This window comes from Nymphaea colorata, chromosome 7, assembly GCF_008831285.2.
Source record: "Nymphaea colorata isolate Beijing-Zhang1983 chromosome 7, ASM883128v2, whole genome shotgun sequence".
Classification (NCBI taxonomy): domain Eukaryota; kingdom Viridiplantae; phylum Streptophyta; class Magnoliopsida; order Nymphaeales; family Nymphaeaceae; genus Nymphaea; species Nymphaea colorata.
In genome coordinates this window covers 11,258,846-11,281,077 of record NC_045144.1, presented here as the reverse complement: position 1 = coordinate 11,281,077, position 22,232 = coordinate 11,258,846, and the positions used below count along the sequence as shown (strand labels likewise).

The 22,232-nt window shown below is 40.5% G+C and overlaps 1 protein-coding gene across 2 annotated transcripts in view; it reads left to right on the top strand.

The window, feature by feature from the left end:
- Window positions 1–8,036, top strand: part of LOC116257954 (uncharacterized) — a 106,814-nt gene extending 98,778 nt beyond the window's left edge. For both annotated transcript variants that reach the window (XM_031634981.2, XM_031634980.2), the window contains 3 exons: window positions 5,429–5,503; window positions 6,455–6,547; window positions 7,503–8,036. In XM_031634981.2, the coding sequence (XP_031490841.1) occupies window positions 5,429–5,503; window positions 6,455–6,547; window positions 7,503–7,829 (495 nt within the window). In that variant the 3' untranslated portion in view covers window positions 7,830–8,036. The remainder of the gene's footprint in view (window positions 1–5,428; window positions 5,504–6,454; window positions 6,548–7,502) is intronic.
- Window positions 8,037–22,232: the final 14,196 nt, after the last annotated feature.

Below are 22,232 nucleotides of genomic sequence, written 5' to 3'. Positions count from 1 at the left end.
TTCTTGTGCATCTATTATTTCTACAACCTCCAACAAAGACACAAAAACCTGTAGAAGATTTCCTGTCATCCACAAATCATGTATAATCAGCATCACTGAAGACTTCTATGTCAATACATTCTCCCTTTTTGAACCATAACCCCTTCCCCAGGAGCCGATTTTCAGCATCTCACTACCATTAATGCAGCTTCCCAATGAACCTTTCAAGGTTTTTCCATGAATTGACTTAGTTTATTCACAACAAAGCTAATGTCAGGCCGAGTGATAGTCAAATATAAAAGTTTCCCTATCAGAGATTTATATTATCTAGAGTCAATAGTCTCTGATTCATCGTCATGAATATGAACTCGTGGACTCATAGGAAGTGTGGCAAGTTTGGCTCCCAATAAACCTATTTCCTGCAAAAGATCAATAACATATTTTCTTTGAGACACTACTACCCCTTTACTACTACGAGTCACTTCAATACGAAGGAAACAATAGAGTTGGCCAAGATCTTTTGTGACAAAGTGCTTTTGTAGGAATTCCTTTGCCTAGGTTATCTCTTGGTTACATTCCCTGGTGAGAACAATATCATTAACACACACAATTAGTATCACTATACCGGATGTGCCTCGCTTGATGAACAACGAGTGATCAAGCTGGGATCTTTGAAATCCACACTTAGATACAACTTCTATTAGCTTATGGAACCATGCACGAGGATCCTGTTTAAGTCCATAAATGACATTTTTGAGTTTGCATACCTTGGAACACTTCCGTTGTCGCTCAAAACCAGGTGGCTGTTGTATATAGACAGTTTCAGAGAGATCTCCATATAGAAAGACATTTTTCACATAAAGTTGAAATAAAAGCCAATCCCCCTGGATAGCTAGAGAAATAATTAGGCAAATACCTAACTATGCCACGAGCAAAAATATCTCAAAGAAGTCAACCCCATAAGTCTGTGTATAGCCTTTAGCTACAAAATGTGCTTTGAACCATTCTACTGAACCATCATAATGATACTTGATGGTGAATACCCATTTGGAGCCAACAACATCGCAATTCATCGGTGGATCAACCAAGTTCTAAGTCTCCCTAGAGATAGGAGCATCAATTTCCTCCTGCATGGCTTGCCTCTACCGTGAATCTAATAAGGCCTGGTGGTGAGAAGAAGGGATAATGTGACTAGACATAGCCCAGTCAAACTGCACCAAACTCGTCAATAGAAATAGAGTTAGAAATCAGATGCATAGTGCATTGTCGCTGGCCCTTGTGAATAGCAATAGGAAGATCATCTGCAGATTAGTCATCATTTATGTCTGAGTCAGACTTATTAGTAGAACTTGCCTCTTGAGAAGATTCTGATGGATGGTTTGGAGAGAGGCCTTGACGGCGAGAGTAGACTAATGGAGGATCAAGGAAACAGTTACATGACATAGGTGGAGAGGAGGGAATAGACTTAAGTGACACTGGAGGAATGAGAAGAGAAAAACTGACATCTCAGACATAGTGGGACTCAAAGAGGAGAAGGACGAGACTCAAAGAATGTAACATCCGCACTGATAATCTCTTTCTTAGCCTGGGGATCAAAGCACCAATATCCCTTTTGATTGGTAGAATATCTAATGAATACACATTTGATTGTTTGGGCTGCAAGTTTGTTTTTGTTTGGGCCTAAGATGTGTGCAAAACAGTGCATCCAAATACTTTGGGAGGTATGTGAAATAACAGTTGATTTGGATATAATATGTGAATAGAAATGCGTTTTTGGATGGCTGACGAGGGCAATCTGTTAGTGAGGTAGAATGCAGTAAGAATAACATAACACCAAAAATAGGCGAGCAAATGAGTATGCAACATGAGAGTGCGGGCCACATTTAGGAGTTGCCGATGTTTGCATTCGGTGACACCATTTTGTTGTGACGTGTAGGGACATGTATATTGTGGTCGAATTTCATAATTGGCATAAAATTGAAGTAGGACCGTAGATTTGAATTCAAGAGCATTATCAGTGCAAATACTTTTGACAATGAAACCAAATTGAGTTTTTGTTTTCTTGACAAATTTCTGAAGAATACAAATAACTTTAGAATAGATCTCTCCCGCAACAAAAATACCCAATTGACTCTAGTAAAATCATCAACCAAAACAAGATAATACCAGAAACTTGAACGGAAAGCAACCCTACTAGGATCCCAAACATTGACATAAAGGAGATCAAAAGGACTTTGACTAGATGGACTCTAACTCGAAGAAAAGTTGCTCCTTGCATGTTTGCCTAATTGGCATACATCACATAAGAAAGACTTTGACGCAAAAATATCTGGAAACATGTGACAAAGTTTGGACATAGATAGATGACCCAATCTGATGTGCCACTGCAAAGGAAAGGTCCTCGACGTGAAGGAAGATGCAACAACATCTACTGGGATAGAAAGGAAATAGAGTCTCTCACATTCATGGCTGCCACCAATCATCTTCCCATGAAGAAAACATGAACTAGGATAAAAAATGACTCTACACTGTAAGTCACTAGCCAGTTGCTTAATATATAACAGATTAATGAGAAAACAAGGAGCATATAGCACATGCGTAATGGTGCCAAAGTGTGGGATACAGATATCACCGCTGTCCAAAATAGGGGACAGCTTGCCATCAGCCAGCCTGACATGCTGTGGTGTAGAGAACCTGAATAATGACGAAAATTTGTGGCTGACAACAACAATATCCGGATGCTCCTGAATCAATCATCCACATCATACCTGGGTTATTGGGAGGGGCACCAACAAAGAAAGTCGAGTCCACTACAGCAGTGGAGGCAGATGTAGAGGAGGATCTCTAAGCGAGAATAAGATCACATTCATCCTTGCTTAAGTTAAGGGAATATGATGTAGGTATAGGAGAACAAGTAGGAGGCTCGACCATAGATGTTGTAGCCTGTGAGGAAGCTGCTTGGGATGAAAAAGACTCTTTGTTTGCAGTGATTCTACCTCCACCACATCCTGGTGGACCAGCTGAATGGAGATGAGAATGCTTATCCCAACATCGGCCCTCTAAATGACCTAATTTGTCACAATAGGCACACTGATATCTGTCGCGACCTGCACCATGTCCCCTAGCTCCAACATAGGAACTATGGCCACGTCCTCCTAATACCACAAGTGCAGAGACCAGTGTGTCATGTGTAGGTTGAGAAAGAGTGACTGCAAGCCGACTCAGCCTATTATATGTATCTGTTAAGTCGGGAAGATCATTGCCTATGAGAATTTGTGCCTTCGCCATAGAGTACTATGAAAATAACCCAGAAAGAAACTTTGCCACTATAGCATATTCAAACTGTGATGCATAGTAGTGCTGGCAAGGTGGGCGAAGGGCTTTTAACCGTTCATATGCAGCAGTCAATGTGGCAAAATATTATGACAAGTCTTGATCACCTTGCTGTAATTTGTATAATTCCTCTTCCACTTGTAAAATCTTAATAACATTAGTAGCATGAGAATATGTCTTCCTCAAGAAAACCACATATCTTTGGCCTTGGTACAGTATGCAATTGTTGGAGCTATATGAAACTCCACATTGTTCATAATCCACGACATCAAAATGTTATTATCTTCATCCCATGCAGCATATTTACCTTTCTTCTCAGTAGGTTCATTTTCTTCAAGAACATATTTCTTCCTATGACCTGCCACAAACATCATGAACACCCTAGATCAGATTTCATAATTGGAAACATTCAGCTTGATTGTGGTTCCTTAAGAAAAGGAGTTTTCAGCCATCTTGTATTCATTAGAACCTTCGGATTTACTACCATCAGCCATAGTAAATTTTTCAAAAAGAGAAATATAATCCAACCTACACTATATGTGTGTGTAAGACACAACACTTAACCACAACAGTGAAATGTATCTCCACTGTCCAAGAAAATCACAAGAATGACACAAACTAGGCAACAAAGAAGAACCCATAAATCACGTGACCTGCACAATTCTGAATAGCAAAAACAAAGAAAACAGCCAATGACTATTGTTATTTCCAACTTCAATTGGTCCACATACGACTACCAATTGGGTACCTGATGACTGTTATACTCCTCCACAACGCACGACATAGGTTGTTCCATGGAAACTACTCCAAACAGCATCCACAAACAGGTATGTCCTCGGCTCTAATCAAAGTATGCATTCCACGTGTCTGCAAAGTGCAGCAGGTGGGAGTGAAGGAAAATCTACAACGAAAAAAAAAAAAACTGCAAAAAATAAAACCTACCCCTGGATGCAGGCTTCTTCTTCTCACGTCTCCAAGTTCTCTGACTCTCTCAAGAGCACTGATGACCAAAGGCCCTAAAGCCTATCATGGAGGCAAAAAAGGCTTAAAAGCCCTAATCCTCTTTTGCCTTTCTATATTAAAAAGAAAAAAAAAAGTTCAAAACTGCCCTTCAAAATTTTTTCTTACGAAAACTACCACTTTTAAAAATGAAATGGAGCACGTGCAGTTAAAGTTTTAATTTTTTTCAAAAAATACCAAAAATGCCCCTGTTTGAGCGCAGGTTTAGGTAGTGACAAAAAATCGCGATAAAAACATGATTTTTATTTTTTGGCAATATTTTGCAAACATCGTGATATTTTTGCCATTTTGATCGTTTTTCTTGTTTTTATGGTAAATATCGTGATATTTATGGATATGCTTCCAGAAGTGTTGTGATAAGCTGAGCATGATAGATATCTGTACTCCAACTTTAAGGAAAGTGTCGAAAGAAATATTGTCTAGGTAGTAGTTTGAAATATTTGTTAGTCATTTGTTCCCTTTTATTATTTTTTCCATAATACATTGGACCTCCTAGTAACTTTTGCAAATATCTACCTAAGGGGAAATTAGGGTTAATGAGTCTTGTCTCTTTTGATTTATCTTCCATCATTCTCAATGATTACCTGATTGCACTAGTAGCTATCAACACAATTATTAGGCTTAAAAGATGATTGTTCCAATTCGTGCACCTTTACCTTGTTTTCTTTTATATCCTTTGCTTAATTCTAAACATAATGATATGGTCTGCAACCTAAGGTTCTGCTTTTCTTTTTCCTGTTCAGAATTTTAGCAAGTTATTTTTTTGACATGTGATCTAACTGATTTAGTATTAAATAATAAGTGCTTTTCTGTCATTATCTATCTCCATAGAGAACACTCATAGTAACTACAATGTTGTATTTCTTGTTTCTTAATGTCTACTCATGTTGCATTGGTGTCCTGTCAGGTGATAGCCAAACAAAAAGTAGAATGTCAGCAACTTGTTGATGATAATGTGATATTACTGATTTACTACTCCTAAAAAGACTGCTGTCTGTGCCAATTTAGTTCTTCAATAGATAATACTAGCAGTGACTACAGTTTTCTATTTCTTATTTCTCAAATATCTACTTTTATTGTATGAATATCCTGTTAGGTGATGGCAAAACAACAAATAGACATATTAACAGCTAGCGCCTGGTTTTCTGGAAGCAATGAGTTGGTGGATCAGGTAAGATGCCAGAAACTGAGAGATTGTATATTAGTATGGCAGAGTTAGGTCCACTTTGTTAGGAGACATGTATATTAGTTTGTGCATATAGTTTGTCTTTTATTTTTTAGATTTTGTTGTGAATCCAACCCATCCACTTATTATATGTATACACACTATGTAAGTACTCTTTCTTCATAAGGGCATTACTGTAGTTGGTCAATTACTACAATGCATTTTTTATATAAGCAATGAAACAGATCACCATTGCTTTCATTTGAATATATCTGGCATCTCTTTCCTCTTCTCTCATTTCCTTGCTGTCAACATATTTGGAGCTCTCACATAGTATTAGAGCCATTTTGATCTTAAGATGGGGTGCTTTTCCAAAAGGTGTATCACAATGTCAACACATTTATATTCTTTGTATATTGTTGTTTTTAGTATCTGGATATGAATCCAATCTAGTCCTACATGTGTACACTTATGTAAATATCTATTCTTCATAAGGTTATTATGTTACTTGGCCAATTAGCAGTGTTTTTTAATAAGTAATGAAGCTGATCACATCTTTCTTATTGAAGATGTGATATTCTAGCCCCTCCTTCCTCTTCCTCTCTTGTTTCCTGGCTGCCAACATTTCTGGAGATTTCTTATACACTTCATCACATGAGTTGGGCTCATCCTACTTGTGGGAGAAAAAGATGTCTAACAGATGTCACCATAGCTATTTATTCTTTTAAAATAATTTGGGAGCATCATATTAGTGGATGCTGTGACTTCAGGCCTAACGTAAAAGGAGTTAGTCACTTTTCTGAATGAAGTTGTCAGTTCTATGACTACTCCAACTTACAATGCTAACATCTATAGCATTTGTTGTGATTACGAGAGAGTGCTATTCCTGTGAATCATGTTTGAGAAAAAAAGTGTGGATCAATGTGCTTATTTATGTGATTTTTTTCATTTTTTCAGGTCACAACAATTAGCATGCAAAGCAGCATTCCCTGTGAATTTACACAGATGACATTGTTACAGGCAAGTGAAAAGAAGACATCAGTAACACAAGTAAGTGACACCTTTTCTATTATTTAATGCAAAATTTTCCTGTAATACTAATGGAGGCTCACACTATTTAGATTACTATAAAAATGTGATGTGTACATGTGTTTCTACACACATGGAAAAGTATAATGCACCTACCGTTTTTATCTTTGGGGCTCACAGCCGTGCCCCTCTTAAACAAAAGATTACAGCAATATGCACAATTTGCTTCTTTTTTGGTTTTGCTGCCAATTTTTTGCTTTTGTTTTCGTTCTATTTATGGCAATTTGGTCATTACTATGACAATATAACAAAAAAGCTATTGGACTAGCTCAAAATCGTCAGTCTATAAAACATATCAGACATATAATCAGTGAAGACAAAAAGACAGAGTTTGCAAACACTCAGCTACAACTGAAATCTCATGGCAATTACATTAATGAGAAAATGAATACAAAATGGCACACTGGCCACACTGGATTTAGTCTCTTATTATGGCTGAAAGTTCAGCTGAAACAGAAAAATAGAAAAATAAAAGGAGAGAATTGATTACTACCTTCAAACAGTCACAATGGGTAGTCCTCCTTTGTGAATAAAGATTTGATTACTACCTTCTTGCAATTCATTCATCTAACAAGCATTTTCACTGGAAAGATGATTGAAGCTTTGTTTTTTGTGCCTTAGTGCACTTGGGGTCTTGTATTTACTCTTTTGAATATTGTACTTCATTTTCTTGGTGGCGAGACCATTGTTTTTGTACAAAAACAAGACTCCTTTTCAGGGTTTGTCTTATTCTTTTATGTATTCTAACATGTATTCTGACCTCCTTGATTTGAACTTATGCAATGATGAAATGGCTTTCCAACAATATAATTTTTTAAATTATGGACTGGATAATTAGTTTGTTTCACTTTTTATGTCATATACCATCCTAATGTCGTGGCCATGGTCTTAAATCTTAATCATATGCATGAAACAGGGGAAGGAGGTCCATTTTCCTAAATCCAAGCATGTTAAACCTTGCCTAGTGCATGGCCTGCATGTTGGTTTTGGCAATGTCATGGCGACTGATAAGAACATCCTAATTTTATCTGACGAAGCACATGGATCAACAGACTCTGGCAAGGGAGTTAATTGTTGCAATATGAGTGTATTTGGAGATTGCACTTGCACGTGCTGTGGTCCAGATGTGGGGAGCACATTTGCACACTCATGGAATGATTGCACTATAGCGGTTACCCAGTACTGTGCTGCATTTGCATGTCTTGGCTGCTTCAGTTTATGTTCAAATTTATGTGGTAATTAAGTTATTTCTCACTCTCTGATTTGTTCTGCTTCTAAGTGTCATGTGTAATTGTCCTTTCCATCATTGAGACATCTACAAGTTGCATTTATACGCCTATAAGCATCATCGGTGCTGTAAAAGACTTGAACGTGTATTCTCTTAGATTATTCTGCATATACTCATCCATTTCAGATATTATGTGATGTAAATCCGGCATTTTTCTAGTCATTTTTGGGGGTTCAAATGTTAATGGTGGAAAATAATTTATGCCACTTCATGAGGCTCAATCCGGTAGTTAGAGTGAGAACTTGTCTTGTGCATTGCATGAGTGTATTTATGGGGGAAGTTTCCTATGTTCAAGAGAGTAAAACCTAGATTGACTAAAAAAAATTAGTGAAGTGACTTTGAGAGTGTGCTACCCTTCCAAACTTCTGAGCTAGGTATGGATGAGAATTTCATAGAGCTGGTAGAGGCCATGTGAAATTTATGGAAGGATGTGATGCAAATTCTAGAACAATAGAGGAGAATGCGAGGATGCGTGAAATGGAAAGGTGCTACTGTGGGAATACCACTTAAAATTTGGAATCCTAATCATTTTAAAATGAACAACCTGATAGTGAAGAAGTTAACTCTTGTTTAGCTATGAATCCTATTTAGGCTTTAATCCTAGCTCTAAAGTAATTTGGAAAGTTAGTGGGTTTGTTTCCTGCAAGCCGGATGAGCACTTGGTTCCACTCTTATTTTCAGCCCAAGTAAACTCTAGCTCGGGAAAAGATTCCTTGCATGCCCAGCTTTGTGTGTAAAGTCAATTCATCATGAGCATGTTAAAACTGAAAGGGCTGGTCCCACTCATTATATACAAATACATATATATAATGAAGCCGGATGCCCACCAAAATTGTGTTTGCCAGTGTCAGCAATTTCCTCTTACTAGAAGTGGGTCTCAATCATGACTCTTTATGAAAGAAAAATGAGTTGTGGTCATAGTGGATAATCCCATTTTACTCGCTTATATTTTATGCCGCTGTGTGCTTTTATATATATACTTTTTCTTTAGAAAGAGAAGCTGACCGATCTTAAGACAGCTTTAGGCCGGCAAATGACGAACAATGCTCTGTGTGTGTGCATATATATATATATATATATATATATATATATATATATATATATATATATATATATATATATATATATAGAGAGAGAGAGAGAGAGAGAGAGATGGAAAACAACAGGTTATTTCCGTACCTGGTTGGCTTTTTCTTTTTAAAAAAAAATTACGTCCTTAAACACTACTGCTAAAGGTGCATTTGCGACGACGCTTGGCCACACTTTTAGCGATAGAGTACATCTTTTATGATAGTTTTTCATGAGACAAAGCAAAAAAAAACTCATCCGGTCATAAAAGTAGCTGATACTGGCCAACATCCATTGCCATATATTTTTTTTACATTTTAAGATGTAAAAAACTGTCACAATTAGTCCATTCAGCAACGACAGTTGATGATCTTTAAGTCATATAACGCACACTTTACGTCTGTTTTTAGCATTGCAAAATATTAAAAAACCAATCCAACAATAGATGTTACCAAGCTGATTTCAGTTTCACCAAACACACACACACACACACATATATATATATATATATATATGAGAAAATTACAATCAGTCAGCTGCCTCCATGGTTGGATGGTTAATATTATTTATTCTGTATCGCTAAAAACCATTAAAAGATGCATTACATTGCCAAATATCTTCACCAAGCAAGTGGTTGTTTAAATGTACCTTATGCGACGGTTTTCAGCGACACAAAATAAAAAAAATTGATTTTGGGCATTCCAAACGCAATGGTATGACTGGATTTGTGAGGCATGCTAAGACTTCGTGGAATCCCCCTGCTTGCATGAAACTATATATATTTTGCTCCAAAGCAAATTGTGTTTTCCCTGTTAAAGAAAAAAAAAAAGGCGTTCCCAGGGTTGGGAGGCAATGGCCTTTCACCTCATTAAGATAAGATGTCCATATGGGGAAACGAATGCCTGGTCTGCGACTGAAATTTGTTGGTTGCTAGATAGATAAATATTTAAGCCAGTTTATATATATATATATATATATATATATATATATATATATATATATATATATATATATATATATATAGTTTAAATTTGTCGTCTGCCTACAAATAGGTATGTTGAAAAGTTGTTATGTTTATGTTTTCTGCAATGTTGAAACTTTTATTAGGTAGTTCTTTGAATTTTTCAATACTTATTGGACTCTTTATGTAAAGGGTTATACTTAACCCTAATTAGTTCTTTTTATTAAATAAGAAGTGTGGGAGCCATAAGGAATTAACGAGCGCTCTTCTCTCTCTCATCTCTTCTCTCTTCTTCTCTTGTCTCTACCTTCTCTCAACAGTTCTACCCTCTACGTCTTCATTCTTGCGGATTCGATAGTGAAGTTCAACATGGTATCAGAGCGGATAGTATTGGGATCTTGCTGATGTCGTTCTAAACCAGCAAGCTCCCTCGTTATTCTCCTTCTTCATCAAAGTTTGGGTGCTATCTCTCTCTTTTGACTGAAAACAAAAGGTATTTCTCAGCCTGTCGAGGGTTAGGGTTTTGATCATAAATATGTAAATGTGATAAAAAAACCCTAACCCATATTGATTACAGTCGGTGGTAAAGTTTTTAGCATGTGTAGACAGCAGGTGATCGCTGAAGATAAATATATATCAAAAATTTTTCCTGCAACTATACTATTGGTGTGAAACTGCAGAGATGGTCGGGGTGTTGCAAGTCTGAAATCTTCCTTATGCATTGTTGTTGTCGACAGATTTAGTATGTTACCTTTGCCGCCTCTTTATGCTTGTCGTGGAATTTCAAAGTGTGCGGTGATGTTGCAGAAATAGGGTACTGCAAATCAGAAATTTTCTTTGTGTTTTGGTGTTGTCGCTGTAGAATTTTGCTATAGTGGAGGTGCATAAATAATGACAGCATTAATATTAATATTCAGTCGTGGAATAGCAGTGGGTATTCTTATTTAAGGCAAGTTAACTTCACGACATTTTTAAGTTAGATTCAGTCTGTTGTGAAAGTCCATATTCGTTTATCTTCAAGGGCTTGTCATGGCTGCAAATCTACAACATGAACCTAGAAATCAGCCAACTGAGGCTGGGGTAGAGTACAAAGCATTCTCAAATCCTTTTTTGGATCTACTATCAAACTCGATGGATCCAATTATGATGTTTGGGCTAGAACTTTCATGTTATCAATCGTTGGACATGGAAAGAAATATAAATTAGAAGAAGATGAACCAACAGAAAAGGTTGGCAAGTATGCACGGTGGGAGGAAGAAAACAATATAATTAGTGCGTGGCTTATGAATAACATTCAACCTCATATTGCCGCTGGTCTTTGCTATTATAACACAACTAAAGATATGTGGAATTTGCTCAGGTGACATACTCTCAAGACAAGAACATCAGCAAAATTCTTCAGGTTCAGCAAGAACTATTACAAATGCAACAAGGTGACATGGATTTAACTGAATATTTTACCAAATTAAAGTTTAATTATGAAAGATAAACTCTTTAAAACCTCCTTACAAACATTGTCTCAAATCTCACATGGAGCAAATGATAGTTGTTAAATTTCTTGCTGGACTATCATCAAATTATTCTGTAGCCAAGGCACAAATAATGCTTACAGGGTTTGATTTTCCTGATCTTGAGGAGGCTTTCAACATGATAAATAGACTGGCGGTTTGTAACGCTCGGCTTTTTGTAGGTCGAGTCGGGTCAGGGTCCAGACCCAGACCCAAGCTCCACGCGTGTAAGGAACTCGACGCCGTCCCCTTCTCCCTTGTTTTCCCTCTGCGTTTCTCCTTCAGCCACGACTGCAACTCAGAGAAGAATAGGGCGGTGGGTTGAGCAGCAGCGACGGCAGTGGCAGCAACACGCGGGTAAGCTCCCTCTCTCTCCCTCTCTGTCTGCCTCTCCCCTTCTCTCCTGCGCATTCTTCCCTCTCTGCAGCGCTCTCTCCTTCCACGCACGTTGTCCCTCTCCTCCCTGCTCGAGCTCTCATTCCCCTCCTTCTCTCGCCTCCTTCTCCCTTCTCCCTCGCTTTTTCCTCCTTCCTCTTCCTTCTTCTCCTCCTCTGTCCTGCACAGACACTTCCCTCACCGTCTGAACCCTCTATCTCCGACCGTCTCTCCCCTCTCTATCTGCCCTACCCTCTCTGCCTATCTCTCCACTCCGTCTGAACTCCCTTTGGTCGATTTTTGACTCGTTTAGGGCTTTTTGGTCAATGTGCAGCTTGGGGACACATTTGTTTCCCCACATAGCAGCGGGGTGAAGGCGTTGGTGGTGGCGGCATTGAGAAATTCTAGCAGTTTAGGGGCCTTTCGAACGATTGAGGCGGCTGCCAAGAACATTGCGGCAGTTTGGACACTAAATTTGGGGTGAGCAAGGCATAATTGCGCCTATTTTATTGTATATTTTCCTTCGGAGCATGTATAATTATTGTTTGAGCATGCTAGAAGTTAGAATTTGATGTTTAGGGAGGCATGTTAACGACTTGGCTTTTTGGGGAAAGTTTAGAATTATGTTGGAGAAGCGATGGTTAAGCTTGAGGTGTTGATTTTCGAAGCAATAGGGAAGCATGGTAGAGATTGCGAGGTTGTAGGGAAGATTTAGAACCGTCTTAGTGAGCACGCGGCACATGATTTTGTCAATGGGCGTATTGCGGTGTTAGTTGGAGAATAATATGTAAATTGAGTTTTTTTTTTGGGAAAATGCTTTAACTATAGAAAGCATTTAAGAATGTATTAAGGATGGATCGATCGAAGTATTGTGTTTTGACGTTTAGCAGCAAGCAACGGCAAGAGGTTGGGAAGTGGACTATTAGAGGGCTTGTAGGTCGACACTACCCGTCGACACCTTCTTGAGGTAATGACATGCGCCTCAATGATTTTGTTTTATATTTGTTTGGATCGATAAGCTAATTAGTAAAAATCTTATCTTTTGTTTATGTCTGCAGGTACACCAGGCACGTCCCGTCGACCTTGACCTACCAGATTCGAAGCTCGAGGCATTTTGAAGAGTTCTGTGAGCGCGGCATAGGTATGGCAGCATTCCAGGCAAATCTCTGCCTGGGGTGAATGTGTGAATGTGTGTTTCTAGGATCGTGGGATCATGGGATTGTGATGTGAATTGATTGATTGTTTTGTGAATGAATGTATGTATGCATGCACATGATTTGATATATGACATGAATTGTTTTGAAAGGTTATTAGTAATTTGTTTTGAAAATGTGACACATTTGCATGTGCATGCTGGAATTAATAACTGTCTAGGATAAATGAGGTGGGGCATCGAGTCGAGTGTCTCCTCGACCCCAATTGTGCATTAGAAAGCATCCTAGAATGATAACTGCGTAGGACAGCTACTAGCCAATCGTAGATCGAGATTACTCTCTGTTGTTTTGGCTAAAATTTTCAAAGATGTGATTGATGTGATAATTGATGTGAATGTTGTATTTTTTTGCATACACATTGCCGGGGGCAATGATGCAAATGGATGAATTAAAGGGCAGTTGTACCCGTATTGTATGATGGCTAGCAATGACTGTTAATGTTATGTGTGGACCTCGTGTAGAGGCAATTGGAGGTGTGGGTGCACTCGTGAAGTGTACCAACCTCATGAGCTAGCCAGTCATCTTGTGAATGTGTAATTATAATGATAAGAATGAATGAATAAGAGATGAGAGGTCAATGGGATGTGGCTATGTGTTGGGAGACGTCCTGCTTTTGCCACTGGTCTCGCCTGTTCAGAGCGCATGCGGTGCAAAGCCCTAGGGTTCTGTTGTGTGTTGTGCTTGGAGCGTTGGGCTCCCGCCTTCCCAACCTGGGTGTCCTAGGGAAGGATGAGTATCTCTCCTTGGAATTCACACATCCATGGATGAGTGCTCTACCACTGCAGCGGATGAAATGGATCTATACTGTTCTGGGACACCACGGGGGTTGTCTCTCGGCTGTAGGCCGCCTGCGGTGTGCACGTGCCTGTGTTGCACCCACAGGAACTGTTAATTCGCTAAAGTTAATGAAAATGTAATGTATATGATTGAATGTATGAGATTGATGTGCATGTGAATGTTGGGCTTATGAGTGCAAATGAAATGTTTAAGCATGCCTTGCATGTGATTAAAATTGTGTTATTGTAGCCTTTGAGTGGTCTCTGCATGTCGTGCCCTGACACGACATGAAGATAGATAGTTTTGATGTTTGTTCTCATATTTGAGCCTTACCTGAGAGGGTTTGGTATTTTCCTAGCTTGTTGCCATACTGCGAAGGCTAAGCCTTCAGTTGTTTCCTTTTTCAGGTTTTGACGGACCTAGGGCAGCAGATTGAGCAGATGGCTTCACTCACGTCCTACTGAGAGGTTTTGGGTTTTTGTTTTCTTTTAAAGTGCCGGTGCATCTCGGTTTGATTGTATTGATGTCTTGTTTTTGTTAGACATCAATTATATGGTTTGGGGTATTTTTGTCATGCACATAGATGTGATTTTGTATGAATCAAAATTGTTATATAAATGAAAGTTCGCCCCATTGTTTTGAATGACATAGCTCCCTCTTTGAATCATTGTGTCATCACACCTCAATGCTTTATGTTTAAAAAAAAGATGCGTTTGAGGGTCAAAAAGGTTGGGGTGTGACAGCTTTGGTATCAGAGCTATGACAGACCCCACTATGGATGTGAGTTGAAGTCTATCTGTGAAGTCGTGTTGCCCAGGTACGCATTTATTTGATTAGATTGTTATTGTAGTTTTGATTCTTTCAAGTATAAGTACGTAATGTGATCTATGTTTTGAACTTCGTGCTAATGCACGTCGTGATTTGATTTGCGAGATTAGTCATAGACTGGATTTGAGAATAAGGTTCTTGTTTGTACAGATGGAATATCAATGTAGGGGTAAAAAGCGAGCTGGGCTGTCTACAGAGGCACCAAGGGAGCCAGGTCCGGCCCGTTCTGATGCACGTACCCCAGTGGATGACAGTACATCAGGGCAACAGAAAGCCCAGACTAGTGTGGGTGCTCAAACCCTACCAAGGCAGACTCCACCAGTGATCAACATACCATAATGCTGACAATGTTGCAAACACTGACCTCTCTTGTACAGTCGATGGTCAGTAACCAAAGGAGCAATGCATCTCCTTCAGGAGACACCACTGCGCCACTTCAAGAGAGGGTACCATCGGTGTCATACCAACAGTTTATGGCAATGCAGCCGCCTGTCTTTACAGGAGAAGGTAATCCAGATAAGGCAAAAGAATGGATTGAGGAAGTTGAACGCATCTTTGGGCTTCTGAAGATGCCAGAAGAAGACAAAGTGAACTATGGCTCTTATCTGTTGAAGGGTGATGCCAAGAATTGGTGGCAATCGACTAGTGAGATCCTGTTTGCGGGTCAACTGTCAATCTCTTGGAAGTAGTTTAGAGATTCCTTCTTCAGCACTTACTTTCCAGTGCATGCTAGAGACAAGAAAATGCAAGAGTTTCTTGATTTGCAGTAAAATCAGCTGAGCCTGGAAGAATACATTTCAAAATATCGACACTTGGAGGTGTATTGCCCGCACCTCTACACTACTGATGAGGCCAGAGCAAGCAAGTTTGTGCATGGGCTGTGGGATGGACTGCGAAGCAAGGTCTTGACAAGCAGACCTCGTGACTTGGACGAGGCGGTCACCATGGCAAGATGCATAGAAGAGGACTGGGCAAGGACACAGAAGGATCACCACAGGAAGGCAGGCCAACAATCACACGGTGGGTGAACGCAGGTCAAGCACCTATACTTTGTAGGCAGGGCAAGGCCTTATGAGAGGCGTGATGATAGAACATTCAGGCGGAACATGCCAAACCGTAGTGAGACCACACAGGGGTCAGTGGCCTCTTCGACCTCACCGAAGTGCCCCACTTACTCACGTGTGCACCTCGGGAAACCGTGCTATCGAGAGATCAGAGCTTGCTTACACTGTGGAGGGATGGGGCACTTCATCAAGGATTGCCCCTTAAAGAAAGAAAGAGAGTTGAAGAAGCCTGAGGCTGGTCCTTCTAACGCGCGACAGACGACTGGACGTGTCTATGCGACTACTGTGGAGGAGCTTCAGGCACACAACCTTGTTGAAGGTACTTTACTTATTGGTTCTCATGTTGCTAAAGTGTTGTTTGATGCAGGGGCGACTCATTCATTTATATCTAGTCGATTTGCTACTTCACTAGAAGTGTCGGCTAGGAAGATGTCGTATGTTTTAAAAGTCGTTAGCCCTATGCATGCGATGTGGACATGGAGATCCATCAACATCACTTACCTGCACAGTTGGTGATCATGAGTCTCAGTGAGTTCGATGTGATTTTGGCCATGGATTGGTTATATGCACATTATGCTAATATAGATTTCAGGAAGAAACAGATACGATTGTTGACTAATGAGATGCAATCTGTGGAATTCCATGCTCGTAAGGCTAGTCAAACTGGCAAGATAATGGTGTTTGCTTTAAAAGCTAAACATTTGATAGAAAATGGATGTGTTGCTTTCTTGGTCAATGTGTTGACCAATGAGACCGAACCGGTGAGGTTACAGGATGTTGCTGTAGTGAGTGAGTGCCCCGATGTGTTTCCTGAGGAACTGTCAAGTTTGCCTCCAACACGAGAAGTGTAATTCAGGATAGAGTTGTCACTAGGGACAACTCCTATCTCTAAGGCACCATACCGAACGACACCAGCAGAGTTAGAAGAATTGAAGAAGCAATTGCAAGAGCTCTTAGACAATGGTTTCATCCGACCTAGTGTGTCACCTTAGGGAGCACCTGTCTTGTTTGTTAAGAAGAAGGATGGAACAATGCGTTGGTGTATTGATTACCGCATGTTGAATCAAGTCACCATCAAGAATAAGTATCCGCTTCCAAGAATTGAAGATTTGTTTGATCAACTCAAGAATGCAAAGGTATTCTCCAAGATCGATCTGAAGACAGGTTATAATCAACTCTTGATACGAGAGGAAGATGTTGTTAAGACTGCTTTTCGAACTAGATATGGACATTATGAATTCAGGGTCATACCTTTTGGGCTGACTAATGCTCCCACATCGTTTATGGACCTCATGAATCGGGTTTTCCAAGACTATCTGGATCGTTTTGTTATTGTTTTTGTTGATGATATTTTAGTGTACTCAGAGAGTGAGGCAGAACATAGAGATCACTTGAGAAGTGTGTTGGGTCTTTTGCGCAAGCATAAGTTATATGCCAAATACTCAAAATATGAATTTTGGCTAGAGAACGTAAACTTCCTTGGTCATGTGATCTCGAAGGATGGAGTTTCCGTTGACCTGACTAAGGTGTCGGCTATACAGGACTGGAGGACGCCGTGCAGTGTAACTAAGGTTAAAAGCTTTTTGGGATTGGCATGATACTATCGTAGGTTCATACAAGACTTTTCGAAAAAAGCTACGCTCATGACTAAGCTATTGAGAAAAGGAGTGAAGTTTGTTTAGAATGAAGAGTGTGAGAAGAGTTTTCAAACTCTGAAGGACAAGCTTACTACTGCCCCTATTCTGACGCTTACCTCAGGTCATTCTGGTTTTGTGGTGTACACTGATGCATCAGGAATTGGCTATGGTTGTGTGTTGATGCAACATGGCCGTGTTGTGCAAGACAGTTGAAGGTACATGAGCAACATTATCCCACTCATGATTTGGAGTTGGGAGCGATTGTGTTTGCATTGAAAATATGGAGGCACTATCTCTATGGTGCAATATTTGAGGTGTTTACAGATCACAAGTCATTGAAGTATATATTCTCTCAAAAAGATATAAATCTGAGGCAAAGGAGATGGATTGAATACTTAAAGGATTATGATTTTGCGATATCATATCATCTAGGCAAGGCGAATGTGGTGGCTGATGCCTTGAGCAAACATGCTAAGGCAACAATGTGCAGTATGTTGACTCGTTCTTGGAATTTGTTGCAAGATGTGATAGCGTGGCAACCTTACCTTTGTGTCGAGAACAAAGCAACGATGAGTGCCGTGATACGACATCCTTTGATGGAAGAGCTTGTATTGAAGCAAAAGGAAGATCCTGATTTTGCTAAGAATGTGGAAGAATGTAAGAAGGTGGATGCTTTTTGGCATCAAGATGAAGATGGTTCCTTGCTGTTTCAACATAGATTGTGGGTCCCTAGAGATGAAGGGGTGAAGCGACAGTTACTTGACAAAGCTCATAAATCTAAGTTTTCTATTCACCCGGGTAGTGCAAAGATGTTTCAGGATATGAGAAAGAATTTTTGGTGGCCTGGAATGAAGTGTGAAATTGTAGAATATGTAGCAAAGTGCTTAGTTTGCCAGCGGGTCAAAGCAGAGCATCAACGGTCAGGAGGCTTGTTGCAAAGAATTGATATCCCTGTGTGGAAATGAGAAGACATTACGATGGATTTTGTAGTTGGTTTACCTCCCACCAGAAGACAACATGATGCCATATGGGTGATTGTTGATCGACTTACGAAGTCTGCCCATTTTCTGTCAATCAGAATCAGTCAGTCTTTGGAGAGTCTCACAGAATTATATATTGGCGAGATAGTGAGATTGCATGAAGTGCCAAAGTCTGTCATCGTGGATCGAGATCCACGTTTTACCTCTAAGTTTTGGGGGCAATTGCAAAGGGCATTGGGTACCAAGCTTAAGCTGAGCACAGCATTCCATCCCCAAACTGATGGGCAATCGGAGAGGACCATTCAGACCTTAGAGGACATGTTGCATGCATGTGTCTTAGAGTGGAAAGGAGAATGAGATAAACATGTGAAACTGGCAGAATTTGCATATAATAACAATTACCACTCTAGTATTGGGATGACACCTTTAGAGGCTTTGTATGGAAGACCGTGCAAATCGCCCGCTTGTTGGACCAAATTGGGTGATGGCAAGATCGAAAACCCTTTAGTATTGCAACACTACACCGACCAAGTGCATTTGATAAAGAAAAAGTTGATGACTGCATAGAGTAGACAGAAAAGCTATGCCGACATTCGACATAGAGAGTTGACTTTTGAGGTTGGTCATCATGTGTTCTTGAAGATTTCACCTACTAAAGGTGTTTTTCAATTTGGTGTTAAGGAAAAGTTGAGCCCGAGGTTCATTGGACCTTTTGAAATCTTAGAGAAGATTGGAGTGGTGGCATACCAATTAGCACTACCACCTAATTTGAGTCATGTTCATGACGTTTTTCATGTTTCTATGCTTCGAAAATACGTACCAGATCCTAGGCATGTGATTGATTTTCAAGGTATTCAGGTGCAAGATGATTTGACAATGAAAGAAAATGCTATTAGAATTGTGGATCAAAGAGAGCAAGTGCTTCACACGAAGAGAATTCCTTTAGTGAGAGTGGAATGGCAACACCATGGGTTGAAGAAAAGCACATGGGAACTTGAGGAGGATATGCGAAAGAAGTACCCACATCTGTTCTTGCATTGAGGTACGATCTAAATTTCGAGGACGAAATTTTCTTTAAGGAGGGTAGGATGTAACACTCGGCTTTTTGTAGGTCGAGTCGGGTCAGGGTCCAGACCCGGACCCGAGCTCCATGCACGTAAGGAACTCGATGCCGTCCCCTTCTCCCTCGTTTTCCCTCTGTGTTTCTCCCTCAGCCACGACCGCAACTCAGAGAAGAATAGGGCGGTGGGTTGAGCAGCGGCGACGGCGACGGCAGCGGCAGCAGCACGCGGGTAAGCTCCCTCTCTCACCGTCTCTGTCTGCCTCTCCCCTTCTCTCCTGCGCATTCTTCCCTCTTTGCAGCGCTCTCTCCTTCCACGCACGTTGTCCTTCTCCTCCCTGCTCGAGCTCTCGTACCCCTCCTTCTCTCGCCTCCTTCTCCCTTCTCCCTCGCTTTTTCCTCCTTCCTCTTCCTTCTTCTCCTCCTCTGTCCTGCACAGACACTTCCCTCACCGTCTGAACCCTCTATCTCCGATCGTCTCTCCCCTCTCTATCTGCCCTACCCTCTCTGCCTATCTCTCCACTCCGTCTGAACTCCCTTTGGTCGATTTTTGACTCGTTTAGGGCTTTTTGGTCAATGTGCAGCTTGGGGACACATTTGTTTCCCCACATAGCAGCGGGGTGAAGGCGTTGGTGGTGGTGGCATTGAGGGATTCTAGCCGTTTGGGGGTGTTTCGATCGCTTGAGGCGGCTGCCAAGAACATTGCGGCAGTTTGGACACTAAATTTGGGGTGAGCAAGGAGTAATTGCACCTATTTTATTGTATATTTTCCTTTGGATCATGTATAATTATTGTTTGAGCATGCTAAAAGTTAGAATTTGATGTTTAGGGAGGCATGTTAACGACTTGGCTTTTTGGGGAAAGTTTAGAATTATGTTGGAGAAGCGATGGTTAAGCTTGAGGTGTTGATTTTCGAAGCAATAAGGAAGCATGGTAGAGATTGCGAGGTTGTAGGGAAGATTTAGAACTGTCTTAGTGAGCACGCGGCACATGCTTTTGTCAACGGGCGTATTGCGGTGTTAATTGGAGAAGAATATGTAAATTGGGTGTTTTTTTTTTTGAAAGACGCTTTAACTATAGAAGCATTTAAGAATGTATTAAGGATGGATCGATCGAAGCATTGTGTTTTGACGTTTAGTAGCAAGCAATGGCAAGATGTTGGGAAGTGGACTATTAGAGGGCTTGTAGGTCGACACTACCCGTCGACACCTTCTTGACGCGATGACATGCGCCTCAATGATTTTGTTTTATATTTGTTTGGATCGATAAGCTAATTAGTAAAAATCTTATCTTTCGTTTATGTCTGTAGGTACACCGGGCACGTCCCGTCGACCTTGAGCTACCAGATTCGAAGTTCGAGGCATTTTGAAGAGTTTTGTGAGCGCGCCACAGGTATGGCGGCATTCCAGACAAATCCCTGCCTGGGGCAAATGTGTGAATGTGTGTTCCTAGGATCGTGGGATCCAGGGATTGTGATGTGAATTGATTGATTGTTTTGTGAATAAATGGATGTATGCATGCGCATGATTTGATATATGACATGAATTGTTTTGAATGGCTATTAGTAATTTGTTTTGAAAATGTGAAGCATTTGCATGTGCATGCTAGAATTGATAACTGTTTAGGATAGATGAGGTGGGGCATCGAGTCGAGTGTCTCTTCAACCCCAATTGTGCATTAGAAAGTATCCTAGAATGATAACTGCATAAGACAACTACGATCCAATCGCAGATCGAGACTACTCTCTGTGGTTTGGCTAAGTTTTTCAAAGATGTGATTGATGTGATAATTGATATGAATGTTGTATTTTGTTGCATACACATTACCGTGGGCAATGATGCAAATGGATGAATTGGAGGGCAGTTGTACCCGTATTGTATGACGGCTAGCAATGACTGTTAATGTTATGTGTAGACCTTGTGTGGAGGCAATTGGAGGCGTGGGTGCATTCGTGAAGTGTACCAACCTCATGAGCTAGTCAGTCATCTTGTGAATGTGTAATTATAATGATAAGAATGAATGAATAAGAGATGAGAGGCCAGTGGGATGTCGCTATGTATTGGGAGACGTCCCGCTTTTGCCACTGGTCTCGCCTGTTCGGAGCGCAGGCGGTGCAAGGCCCTAGGGTTCTATTGTGTGTTGTGCTTGGAGCGTCTTCTTCCGCCTTCCCAACCTGGGTGTCCTAGCGAAGGCTGAGTATCTCTCATTGGAATTCACACATCCATGGATGAGTGCTCTACCGCTGCAACGGGTAAAATGGATCCATACTGTTCTGGGCCACCACGGGGGTTGTCTCTCGGCTGTAGGCCACCTGCGGTGTGCACGTGCCTGTGTTGCACCCACAGGAACTGTTAATTCGCTAAAGTTAATGAAAATGTAATGTATATGATTGAATGTATGGGATTGATGTGCATGTGAATGTTGGGCTTATGAGTGCAAATGAAATGTTTAAGCATGCCTTGCATGTGATTGTGTTATTGTAGCCTTTGAGTGGTCTCTGCATGTCGTGCCCTGACACGACATGAAGATAGATCGTTTTGATCTTTGTTCTCATATTTGAGCCTTACCTGAGAGGGTTTGGTATTTTCATAGCTTGTTGCCATACTGTGAAGGCTAAGCCTTCAATTGTTTCTTTTTTCAGGTTTTGGTGTACCTGGTGCAGCAGACTGAGCAGATGGCTTCACTCATATCCTACTGAGGAGGTTTTGGGTTTTTGTTTTCTTTTGTAGTGCCGGCGCATCTCGGTTTGATTGTATTGATTTCTTGTTTTTGTTAGACATCAATTATATGGTTTGGGGCATTTTTGTCATGCACATAGATGTGATTTTGTATGAATCAAAATTGTTATATAAATGAAAGTTTGCCCCATTGTTTTGAATGGCATAG